The sequence below is a fragment of the Balaenoptera musculus genome, chromosome 9 (genome assembly GCF_009873245.2).
Source record: "Balaenoptera musculus isolate JJ_BM4_2016_0621 chromosome 9, mBalMus1.pri.v3, whole genome shotgun sequence".
In the NCBI taxonomy this organism is placed as follows: Eukaryota; Metazoa; Chordata; class Mammalia; order Artiodactyla; family Balaenopteridae; genus Balaenoptera; species Balaenoptera musculus.
Genome location: NC_045793.1, coordinates 78,271,349 through 78,284,879, shown reverse-complemented (window position 1 = coordinate 78,284,879; position 13,531 = coordinate 78,271,349). Strand labels below are relative to the sequence as shown.

The window sequence follows — 13,531 nt, the reverse complement described above, 5'->3', positions numbered from 1 at the left end:
GAGCACTGATTGAAGTTTGCTGAATGAATGACTGCTGGCTTAGCCATTCTCATGACCTCCAACACTTTTTGAACATTGACTATGTGCTAGCCAGTGAGTGAAGTGCTTCACATGTGTTATCACTTAATCCCTAAATAAATTCATAAACCAGAGACTACTTAATCCCTTTTTACAGATGAGAAACCTGAAGCTTAAGGAATTAAAATAACTTGCCTAAATTCATGCAGCTAGTGAGAGAAGGGGCTGGTTTGATTCCAGTCCTATGCACCGAATGGTTATACTACTTGCTTTTGTACCTGCCAGTTCTGTTGAAGTAATGAACAGTTAACAGGAAAACCATGAATAACATAGTTCTATTTGCTACAAATAATATGGTATATAGCCCTCTGCCCTAAATTATTGCAAAGGACCTCAGAAATAAATACTAATCATTTTTTTAAAAATTAAGCTACAGCCCTTAGCTCTTCCCACGCTTACCCAACAGCTCTTGGACCTTGGTTAACAGTCAAAAAGGATAGGAGTGCCTTTTTATTGACAGGACTACATTTAGCATATTATGTTATACAAGTGACTTCAGGGGCCACAGAAAAATATGGATTAGTTCAACTTGTGGCTCTGTTAAGCCCTCAAGAGGCATTGTCAAAAATCAATATCCAAGGCACTAAAGGATGTGTTTTTAACAGGTCTGTTGGTGTCAAGTTACCCTTGGAGTCATCCTTTCTCAGGTGTCGCTGGCAAACACTAATGCACGCTGGACCAGATATGAAACAGACCTTCTGATCTTACCGTTAGAGACTGAAATTCAAGCCAGTTCAGTTCCATGATTTCTCTTGAAAGTTAATTCACGGGGGGGGAAAAGGAACAAAGAGCAGATACAGGCTAATTCAGTGGGCAAAATACCATCTCGCTCCTCTTCTAAGTACCTGCTAAGTCTAGTTGGAAGCAAAGTCATTCCTGAGATGGTGCCTTGTTAGTAAGGGAGAAAGACAGACCCTTGTCGAACGTGCGTTTCTTACGGTGAGAAACCTGACATGTCTCATGATGCCAGTCTCCCGGAAAAACGTGATCCAAGGGATCCTACGTGGTCTGCATAGCAGTTCAGCCTCAGTGATAAGCGATGAGAACACCTAAATGGCTAATCTTGCTATTCATAAATTCCTTCGTCACAAAGGAAGAAAATGAAAGTGTCTGCCTATCTGAGCTGCAAACCACAGGTGTTGAGCGCAAATATTTCAGGAAAGGGAGGGATAGAAATCAGGGTTACTGAAAGCCATTTATGAAGGTTTCTGCCATGACTAAGGAGTCCTTTGTCTGGAATGTCCCTGCAAAATCATCAGGACTGAGTCATACCATTAATGGGAATGGCAGTGTAGATCTTTGACTAGAGCATTTTTTGTGCTCATGGCATGTAAGAATCAGTGACTTTTGCAGATTAAACTGAGAAAACTGGCATTTGCTACCCTCCATTATATGATTTCCTAAATCCAGATTAATCTCTCACCTTCAAACATGGGCTCCAGTCAACTCTTTTCATGTAAAATATTCCCAGATGTGCTGTAGGCAGTGTGGTCAAAAAAAAAAGTGACTAATCCTTTCTGCAATAACAATATGATTGGCATCCTTTATGGGCAGATAACTCATGTGATGGGAACAGCTTGAATTCCTCAGGCAGTTTCTCAACAACACATCACCTCCAGTTTCAGTTTAAAATCCAAGCCAATCTGGGATTTTGTACAGCTAATAGTGCCGCTTGATCAATCTGAATAGGAGGGTCACTGAGGTCTCTACCCATCACAACATTTAGAACTGGCTTTATGTAATAACATGGGTTATAAGGTAGCAGATGGTTTAAAGTACAGCACTCTTCCGGGCTTATATATAATCACTTAATTAAAAGAATGAAACAAAGCAATCAGCACTGCATGTGTGATAAAACAATTAAAGGTGTAGGCTTATTCTTAGAAAACAGCCCCAAAGCGATATGGGAATAGCATCGAATGCAAAGGCTAACCCATGGAGGTTATTATCAAGTCTCCTAATTCCCAGGACAGCAGCAACGGCTTATTTTTCAAATGTATACAGTTCAGCTTTGCAGATAGCACGTTTCTTGGACAATCACTTTAGTGGGAAACTTATTTCTACTGGACACTAGACGTGCATACGCCTTTTAGTCTTCTGTTGAAAAAAAAAAATGTTTGGCACTGTGTCACCACAGAAGGCATGACGCTCATGTTTAAAATGGATACATCATGGATGACCTGAAGGGGAAGAGTGACCACAGGATGTGGGAGTTCACAGGTGACTCTGAAATTTCCAATTCATATTCCCTTTTTCCACAACCTCAAAGAATAGACTACCCGAGCTCTTTCCCATAGTTTACATTCTTTTTTTCCCATGATGGAAGCATCACTGAAATGAAGCATGACACCTGGAATTCTAAAGAGTCCCTGTGACTTGCTAAAAAATGTCGGGAGAAGTAAAACTCCCAAATAAATTGGTCTTTAACTCAAAATTCCCAACAGTGAATAAGGATGGTTTGGATGCCTACAGTAGCATCACTTCCCAACTGGCTATTGATTATGGGAAAGACGTTCCCAAGAAAGAATAAGAACTGAGCAACTGATGTGAGCGCTGAGTGTTTGGCTGCTTACGTATCTTGTACATAATGCATTTGTCTCCAGAAAAACCTTACCTTATCAGCAGACCTTAGTAAGCGTTCATTTGATGAAGTCTTCCCTTAGGTATATGTTTATATGATTCCTACTTTAGGTTTATGTGGTTTGAGGACTAAGGCTCCACGGTAAGACCTTAGTTTGTTTTCCTTAAGACAAAAAGGCACCTTTGTAGCTCAAAGGAAATTGGTGCAATGGCCAGATCCAGTTGGCATGATATTGACTTCCTTTTGTATATTCCTAGTTAGTTACACAGAGATAATTTGGAGAAATTGGTTTTAAGGGTATGAAAACCTTTGCTTCAGCTACCTCAAGGTCTAAGCCAATTGTCTAGGTGTCATCTCATTTTGGTGAAAACTTGACAAGGATTAGTGAAGGATCCACACTGCACAGAATATTGTTTATAGGTAGTGTCTGAGAGGAGCTTTACACTGCTTGCTGGTGGGTAGCTAGTTTGGGGGCAGGGGAGTTCCCATAGAAAAGTATCCTTGCAATTAGAAAAGGTCACATGAAAGAGCAGCAAGCTATCAACTCATTTATCAACTCATTTATTTAACAAACAATATGGAGCATCTCTCTACTCTGCAAGGCATCGAGGAAACAGAGATTAACAATGTTCATTCCCTGTTTTTCAGAGTTTTCACTCCAGTAGAGGAATGAGTGAAGGATCTAGAAGTAACCATACACTTTGATTAGTGCCATGAGGGAAATACATAAAGGAGTGACAGAGTCTCAGAAGATGGGCACACAACTTGGCCTGAAGTGACAAATCAAGGAAGGTTTCTCAGAGAAGGGGCCCTTGAATGGATTCACTGAACAGACAAGTGGTAAAGGTCATTCTAAGCACAAGGAACAACACATGCAAAGGCGCATAGATTTGAGGAAATAACTATATAGAGAAACTATATAGAGCTGAGTTCATTTGGAGGGGAAAATAACGGGAAAATGGTAGCAGAAGTTCAACAGCATGTACCATTGGTTCGGTGGACAGCTATTGCTGGTGAAAGCCATCCGAAATAACTCCAGCTTAAAACCGCGAAAATGGGACAAAGACAAAAATACTCATTTCAGACCATAGCATCTACTGGAAAACATACTAGTAGCTGGCCAAGCCTAGCATCTTAAGCATTTCTCCTCGAGTCAAAAAAAAAAGTCATACATTTGTGACTTGAGAGGTTACACTGAAAACATCGCACAGCCTAGTCTGTAATAAATTCAAACCACCCAGAAAGTGGATACCCCAAGGTGTTTGAACATTGAACATAAAACTATAGTACACGCTACATGCAGAAGGGGTTTCTGCAAAACTTGTATGTGTCCTCTCAGGCCCTAGGAAACAACAGGCTCTGCCATAAGGTCTTGGTGTTTCTCACATAAATCATAAAGCCAAACCTGATTATGATATTTATAGCTTGAAGCTTTCAAACTCCCAGCTGAAATGTCCCCTGGTTTCTTAGACAACTGTTCTTATCTCTCTAGATGGTCAGTCAGTAAACAAACATCTATGGAACCATCTCAAAGTATAGACTGACAAATGAAAAAGTATACTTTTGATAACAAGGAATGATTGCTCATGGTCCTCCAATCAAGGAGTTAGTGCCTTGAGAAGTGAAAAAAAACAGACATACTATAACTTGAAATATATCGTTGCTATATTGTAATGAGAGGAATCCCATACGGCAGAGGCTAAGAGCTTGAATTACGGAATGGATCGAATAAGTGTGGGAAGTTGAGCATAGTGTCAGATGCCTGGGATCAGATCCTGTCTCTATCACCTAGGGGCTCTTCAGCAGGATCCCTAGGTGCTCTGTGCCTCAGTCCCTCAATCTGTAAAATGGGATAATGGTAGTATCAGCCTCATAAGATTGTTATGAGGATTAAAGAAGATAATATATCTACAACAGTAGATCTAAATTCATATATAAAGAGAGCAAACCGCTTAATAATCCCTCTTTGACTTTAGCCCCCCTTGGATTTCTGGTGGACTTCTGCAACATTCAACTTTGCATGTGTATCCTCATTTTCTTTCCTAGTTTTCTTAGTCTTTCTTCACTTGTGTAATTTTAACTTAAATCCACAAACATACATCTCTCCCTATGTAATACCACCTTATTGCCAGAGAAGACTAGACCTTTGGAAAAATCCAGAGACTGGGCTCTAATCTTAATTTTTTGCTTATTGGTTGTGTAAATTTTGGAAATTCACTTCACTCTGTGAGCTTCAGTTTCCTCACCTATAAAGCAAAAGGCTTAGATTATCTTCATGGTTTCTTCTAGCTCTAAAATGTAATGATCTTATAGCTTATTTATATCTTTTTCCAAAGTCATTGATAAAAATTTAATCTCACTTGACCACCTCATACAGACTTTCTTCCAAGCTGTTCTCTTTTAGTATATTTAACTTTTTCATCCAATTCCTATCATTTTCCCTTTTTCACAAGAGTCCAAGTAATGCCACCAATACCTGTTGAAGTCACAGGCCATGGCTACAACTCCTCCCTAAATGGTTCAACTAATGTTGAAAAGACTCTAGTGAAACTCATTCTTAGTGAATCCATGCTGATTCCTTGTAACTGTCTTGTTCATTTCTAAGTGCATGCTTGCTCTCTATTGGAAACTCTATTTTAGAAAATTACCAAACTGTATCATGGTTATTGATTTATATTTATTCCTGATTTATACTTGCTGAATTTGCCCTTACTCCTCCATTTTTACCCTCTGACAGTCCTCCCGTTATTGGTTTCTCAGAAATTATTAATAATGATTATCTAATTTAATCTGCAGTTTCTTCCAGAACTCAGAACTGGAGGCAAACTTAACTGACTATGGGCTTTTCTTTTGGTCTTCTCTCCTACTTGGGTGTGAGAGAACTTTTTCATATATTTGCTTCACCATTTCCAGATTAGGAAACATTCTCACTAAGGAGCAAGAAAGACACTGGCCAGTGTCTTTCTTTCACTCTTTTGGAACCAGCTCTCCCATCCAGTGGTTCTATCTCTTCTCATCACACCTTCTCCTAAAACGTAATTTAAAAAAAATAACAACAACAACAAAAATCACTCCATTTTCACATTCTGTGCTTTAGTCTCCCTAATCCTCACAAGTTCCTGCCAATCTTTTATGTTGTCCAACGAGGCCGCCCAAGGACCTAACACACCTACAGCTTTCATCCTCTCACTAGTTCTTTCAACACTCAAATGCCCCATTGGAGCCTAGCAACCCAGTGGCTTCTTTGGACGTCTTGTCTTTTCTGTCTTATTGAGACTATTATGTGTTGTCTGAATTATTTTTTAAGTCTTCATATTGCTCTTAAGCTATATACCTTTTTATTAGAGTTTCTAACCATGAGAAGTATATCTCGACTTTTAAAGTGGTTTTTTCCTAAAGGATATAACTAGATCTTTTTTCCTTCCTCCATTCCTACTAAAACTATAATTGGGTAACTTTCTTCCAAAAGTCCACATTATTTCCCCATCCTAAAACGATCTTTTATTTTTAAAATGATGTCCAATGTAGGAGTCCCCTTATTTCTTCATGGTTTCACAGAAGAAACCATATGGCCAGTAAAGCAAGTCAGGAACATTTCAGATACCCAGTTTTTAGGCAAATGAGACAGGAAACACCCAGCTGACAATTATCTGGCTATCCCCCAACCCTAGTTTTAAGTTTTATGTTAAAAAGGAAGCTCCTAATAGCAATTAGGTGATCCATGGAGTAAACCACAACATTGCTTCAGTTCCTCCCTACTATTCTTCCTACTTGGGTGTCTCTCTGGGCTTCAGACCTCAGATTCGAAGTCACACAGAAGACAGCAGACAGGAGGTTATGAGAGGACAGCCATGGTCCTTAAGGTCAAGAGACCTGCTTCTGAATCTTGATTTTGCCCTCACTTTCTAATCATATCATTATGAACAAGTTTCTTCATCTAGCAGAACTCAGTTTGTGCACCTCTAAAATGGAGAAAACAATATCCATCATAAAAGGCAGTTGTGAATATCAAAGGAGAAAATATACACATAAATACCCAGTACATTAGCAACTGGTTTCACAACAGTATAAATACATTTTGAAAATGCACAAACCAAACAAAGAACTTTATTCTTCTCTAGAAATCAGGTTGGGGTGGGTGAGGGAGGGAAAGGAAGGGAGATTTATAATCTGCTGATTTCTGTAGTATTTACTCTTTTACATTAAGCATTTTTACTCTTATAATCTAAGGAAACTAGTTTTAAAATGAACAGTTCACCATGACAAAAGGACTTCAACACTTTGTTCTATCATTCACTTGCATCACATGTGTTTCTAATGTAACTCTGAACATCATAATTTTGACGATATGATTGCTCCATGCTATTTAATATAGGTAATACAATTGAGATTATACTTGCTTCTTTATGAGTGTTCCATTCTCATGTTTAGCTCACTAAATATGCCTCCTTTTTCTAAAGTAGGCTGTAGTTTCCTCATTAAACACACACACATATAACTATTCTTTTTATTATTGAAGTAGAGTTGATTTATAAAGTTGTGTTAGTTTCAGATGTGTAGCAAAGTGATTCAGATATATATGCATATATATATTCTTCAGATTCTTTCCCATGATATGTATTACAAGATATTGAATACAGTTCCCTGAACTATACAGTAGGTCTGTATTGTTTATCTATTTTATATACAGTACTGTGTATATCAGATAACTACTCTTAAAATGATGGCAATAGTTGCAGTTTTATTCTAACCCACCATCTTCCCACCCATGCTACAGCTCACTGGGCTCCTTCCCAGTCCAGACAATCTTCTCCATATTTCCATCATTCTATGGTTACTTCCCTGTCTTGTACAGTCTGCCTTGTTTGGAAATTGTTCTCAGATATCCTGGAGAGGTAGAATGAAGCCACAGGATCCTATCCGTCAAAAGACAAGAACTTTTTTTCTTCAGCAGCTTTTCATTACTCATATCCCTCCGGGAGAAAAAAAGTTTCAGCAGTTTAGGACCCTTTCACTGTGGTTCCTAGGTGCCAGAAAATGATGTCTCTGGGCATTTTTCTGGTGCTTTCATTCTCTGCCTCCCTGAGGGGTTCAGGTCCTGATGAATAGAACCTGAAGATTAGAAAACTGTAGCATCCAGAAGAGATGGCCTCTCCAGTGTCACCCAGAAACTCCAGAATCAAGCCAAGCCCATGCACAGACAGGGCTCTTATCACCAGTCTGCCACAGTGGTACTTGCATCCGAAAGAAGCCAGGTACTCAGTACAGAAGTGAGGACAGTACTGGCTCAGTGCCATCTCAATCAGGCTGAGTAAAGAAGCAACACCCCCCTGTTCAAATGAACCAATAGAGGTCATTTTGTTCAGGGTGTCTAGGCGTGAGAAAAGAAAAAGTAAATGGCATACTAGCCTTCATCTACCCACTCACCCATCCACTCACCTCCATTCCCCAAAATTCACTCACATCCTAGGATATATATTAAAAAAGAGTCTTTACCAAATGCAAAAAATATCTGGATCCTAAATTTGCATTATATTGTGTGCTAAGCACCAGATTTTCTTGCTGTTCTCTTTGTAGTTACGTGAGAGGTACCAGGTTTTGAAAAGATACGGAAAACATTTTTGATAGCTCTGGGCTACATTAAGGGTTGGTTTTAATAACAGGCCCGATATCTAAGAACATGCCACGTGGCTGTGTATGAATTTGGCTGTTGGTTTCTGTTGCCAGATGAAATGATGATTAATCAGGACTCAGCTGTCAGTTGTTTGATATTACTTGTGCTCTTTGCTAACAGCTGCCTATTTCAAGCTGTGCTTCCTACATGTCAAATATAAACCTGAAACCACAATTTCCAGAAGGGAAATTTCAAAGTACTCATAGAGTATATTGGAATATTCAACGTTGTTTCCAATTAAAGTCCACTTAGTATATTATGTAACTAAAGTCAGTGAAGAGATAGAAATGTTCAGAATACGCGAGGTAGGTAGCCAGGAAAAATAAAAACAAATTTATTATTAGATTTACATATAATCTGTGTATATATTTTTAAATGTATAAATTTCACAAATACTCTAAGCATAAAATGCTCCTTGATACGCTAGTGTCACTTTCCTTTTTTATTCTGTAATAAATAAAAACAGTGAAATATTATTGATGGGTAAATTATAACAATTTTACATTCTTTATTCAAAATAAGTAAACATTTTAAAGTAAATGGTTCTTTTTTTTGACCAGGTCCTCGATACTTCCTTATTTGCTTTTTAATCAAAAATATCATAAGAATAGCATTTGTATCCTTGGACTATGTATAGTCCAAACAGAAACAAAATGTTAAAAAGGCAAAGAAAATGTTGGTCAAGCTCGTCAGAAGTTTAGAAAGGCATATGCCTAAAATTTGGCATGGACCAAAAAAAAATGAATTTTTTTTTTTTTTGGCTTAACCTAGATAATAAATGTCTAATGTGGACTGTCCATGTGGCATACAGTTCCCAAATTAAACTCTTTCAGAGACTGCTGTTTTTAGCAAAAGAGGGGGAAGTGAGAATTAGACAACACCCAGCCTCTTTCTATACAACCGCAGCCAAGTTGTCTAAAAACCTAATTTGGCCAATTCACTGTAGTTCATTGTTAGACTGAGTTAGTTATAAGAGGACCCCAGAAACTTAAAACAACCTCACTGGGACACCTGCACAGGATTGATCCTGGAAGAGCGTCTATTATAAAGTCTAGGAGAGAAAGAGGAGTGCCCTTCTCATTTCTCTTTGTCTTTTCCCCACCCTTGAATTACCTGCTTGGAACCTATTCCCTAATACCCCAAATACAGTATCCAGGGAAGTATCTGGCAAAGCGTCCAGAAAAGCTTAGCGATCTAGAGGTGAAAAGGGAGCTGGGTAAAGGCCTGCTATCTTTCATCTTTCAGGTGCAGTCAGTTACCTCTGGGTTTCTAAAAATGGTACCTCCCCTGTCTCCCTCCCCCAGGTGGCCAACCTACTGAGGCTGTTCCAGATCCCGCAGATAAGCTACGCGTCCACCAGCGCCAAGCTCAGCGACAAGTCGCGCTATGATTATTTTGCCAGGACCGTGCCCCCCGACTTCTACCAGGCCAAAGCCATGGCCGAGATCTTGCGTTTCTTCAACTGGACCTACGTGTCCACTGTGGCCTCCGAGGGCGACTACGGGGAGACAGGGATCGAGGCCTTCGAGCAGGAAGCCCGCCTGCGCAACATCTGCATCGCCACGGCGGAGAAGGTGGGTCGCTCCAACATCCGCAAGTCCTACGACAGCGTGATCCGCGAGCTGCTGCAGAAGCCCAACGCGCGCGTCGTGGTCCTCTTCATGCGCAGCGACGACTCGCGCGAGCTCATCGCCGCCGCCAGCCGCGCCAACGCCTCCTTCACCTGGGTGGCGAGCGACGGCTGGGGCGCGCAGGAGAGCATCGTCAAGGGCAGCGAGCACGTGGCCGACGGCGCCATCACGCTGGAGCTCGCCTCCCAGCGCGTCCGCCCGTTCGACCGCTACTTCCAGAGCCTCAGCCCCTACAGCAACCACCGCAACCCCTGGTTCCGGGACTTCTGGGAGCAGAAGTTCCAGTGTAGCCTCCAGAACAAGCACAACCACCGGCGCCCTTGCGACAAGCACCTGGCCATCGACAGCAGCAACTACGAGCAAGAATCCAAGATCATGTTCGTGGTGAACGCGGTGTACGCCATGGCCCACGCGCTGCACAAAATGCAGCGCACCCTCTGTCCCAACACCACCAAGCTCTGCGACGCCATGAGGATCCTGGACGGAAAGAAGTTGTACAGAGATTACTTGCTGAAAATCAACTTCACAGGTAAGCGAGGAGCCTTTAATCATCTTCTATGGTGCAAACAGTGCATCAAAGAGGAATCAAATACCTCTGCCCCCGACTCAGAAATCTTTTTTTTTTTTTTTTCAGAGCTACACAAGGGGTTCAAACTGTGAAATATTCCAAGATGCAATACAATGGCTTTTTGATGTTCTTACTTATTTTTGAGTGAATATCTTGGCTGGTACACCACATGAAACTGAAAGGCCCCCTAGGCTGGACTGATCTGTGGTAGCTGCCTAGATGCGGGCCATGCTACATTTATTCTCTTTCTTGTGATTAGCTGTAGGATATGACACGTGTGATATGGGCATTTAATCTTCTTTAGCAGAATTGGCAACTCTCTAAGGAACAGGAACTTCCAAGCTTTCCTTCTGGGTGATTTGACCAAAAGAGTCTCATAACTTTCTCAGTGGGGGAGAGAAAAAAGTCACTCTTTTCCCAGAGCCTAATTAGGGAGGGAGAGGGAAAGATACTCAGCATGGTGATTCCAGGCATTTGAGTTTATGTCTTCTGCTGTACAGCAACATTTCCATGTCAGTATTTAGAGCTGTGGATTTTCTCAACTGATGTTATGAAATGAAACTGTTTTCCTGGGAGCTTGACTTTAAGCAAACTGAAGACTGATGGAAGTCATTCTGATACAGGCGTGAACATCCAAAGCTGTATTCAAAGTGGTTATTGCTGCTCCTTCATTTCTTTATAAATATGGTCTAAACATTTCTCAATATAGCACTGTGTTTTAATGCACTACTAATATATAAAAAGCAAGAAATCTATAGAACTGTATTCCCCTCTAAGGTGCATGTGATATCAGTGCATTAAGGTACTAGTTTTGGGGATTTTAGCTTAATCCTAAATTCTAAAATGGTAAGTAATATTATTGGGCACAAAAGATTTTGATGCCAAAAATATTACAGTGATAAAATGCTTTCATTGTCTAAATTGCTAATCATCTCCCATGCCACTAGGGCATCATTCTAGTCTGCAGAGTCTGTTTCAATTGATTTATCATCCAAGACATGAAAGTTTGTATGCTCAAATCATACTATCATTGGAGCAAGTGGCAGTTCTCACATCTCCCTTACCGATAATCACTCAGAAGTCAAATGGCCTGAAAAATCACTGGTAGTACTGAGAAAAGACCTTATGACAATTGGCTCCTATTCTAGAACTCTAACCCCTAAACTAGCCTTAAAAATAAGCACAAAAATTACCAGACTGCATTTTTGCACATCCTTTCTTCATTCCACCCAGAGGGAGCCAAGAGTAGTGGAGATCAATTATGTCAGTATTCCCTCCTATTCATCTGATGGATACCACCTTTATCATTAGAATGACCACTGTAAATGGTAAAGATTAAAACTTTCCTGTGCCCTGTACTCCCACAGGTATATTCCATATAGGAATGTGTGTGTTTGTGTGTGTGTTCCACATATTTATTTATTAATTCAGGGTTTATCTTAAAATCCCAGATCAGTTCACACTGACATCTCCAGAATATAAGATTGGACCACAGAGTCAGTAAAAAAGAATATCTTTACTCTAAATATAAATGAACTCTCAGGTATCTATAAATAGCATCTACAATGCACTTAATTCTTAAAGATGGATAAGATTAGCATCCTTCTCCCCTTTCAGACCACCCTTGGGGTAACCATTTATCTTTATGCACCACAAGTATTAATTAACTCTGTTATTCTAGTTCATTACTCCTTAGTATGCAAATATACAAATATATCCATTCATCAACAGCTAATAGAAACAAACCTCTTGGATTTCAGAGAGCCTTTACAAGGTGTTTTCTGTAAGCAAAATATTTTCCTTCATTTCACTGACTGAGTCTGAAATGGCAAAGAAAAGTGAAAAAATAAGGCCATTATTTGGATAAATAAAACAACAGGATCTTCTTTTTTTTTTTGAATTTTTGAATTTTATTTTATTTATTTTTTTATACAGCAGGTTCTTATTAGTCATCAGTTTATACACATCAGTGTATACATGTCAATCCCAATCGCCCAATTCATCACACCAGCACCCCCCACCCCCCTGCTGCTTTCCTCGCTTGGTGTCCATACGTTTGTTCTCTACATCTGTGTCTCAACTTCTGCCCTGCAAACCAGTTCATCTGTGCCATTTTTCTAGGGTCCACATACATGCGTTAATATACGATATCTGTTTTTCCCTTTCTGACTTACTTCACTCTGTATGACAGTCTCTAGATCCATCCACGTCTCAACAAATGACCCGATTTCATTCCTTTTTATGGCTGAGTAATATTCCATTGTATATATGTACCACATAGTCTTTATCCATTGGTCTGTTGATGGGCATTTAGGTTGCTTCCATGACCTGGCTATTGTAAATAGTGCTGCAATGAACATTGGGGTGCATGTGTCTTTTTGAATTATGGTTTTCTCAGGGTATATGCCCAGTAGTGGGATTGCTGGATCATATGGTACTTCTATTTTTAGTTTTTTAAGGAACCTCCTTACTGTTCTCCATAGTGGCTGTATCAATTTACATTCCCACCAACAGTGCAATAGGGTTCCCTTTTCTCCACACCCTCTCCAGTACTTGTTGTTTGTAGATTTTCAGATGATGCCCATTCTAACTGGTGTGAGGTGATACCTCATTGTAGTTTTGATTTGCATTTCTCTAATAATTAGTGATGTTGAGCAGCTTTTCATGTGATTCTTGGCCATCTGTATGTCTTCTTTGGAGAAATGTCTATTTAGGTCTTCTGCCCATTTTTGGATTGGGTTATTTTTTTTTAATATTGAGCTACATGAGCTGTTTATATATTTTGGAGATTAATCCTTTGTCTGTTGATTCGTTTGCAAATATTTTCTTCCATTGTGAGGGTTGCCTTTTCGTCTTCTTTATGGTTTTCTTTGTTGTGCAAAAGCTTTTAACTTTCATTAGGTCCCATTTGTTTATTTTTCTTTTTATTTCCATGACTCTAGGTGGTGGATCAAAAAAGATCTTGCTGTGATTTATGTCAAAGAGTGTTCTTCCTATAT

General features: G+C 39.8%; 1 protein-coding gene across 1 annotated transcript in view; it reads left to right on the top strand.

Annotated features, from left to right (window-relative positions):
* Nucleotides 1-13,531, top strand: part of GRM3 (glutamate metabotropic receptor 3) — a 235,593-nt gene that overhangs the window by 142,491 nt on the left and 79,571 nt on the right. Inside the window, exon 3 of the mRNA XM_036862769.1 lies at nucleotides 9,638-10,493. Coding sequence (XP_036718664.1) covers nucleotides 9,638-10,493 — 856 coding nt within the window. The remainder of the gene's footprint in view (nucleotides 1-9,637; nucleotides 10,494-13,531) is intronic.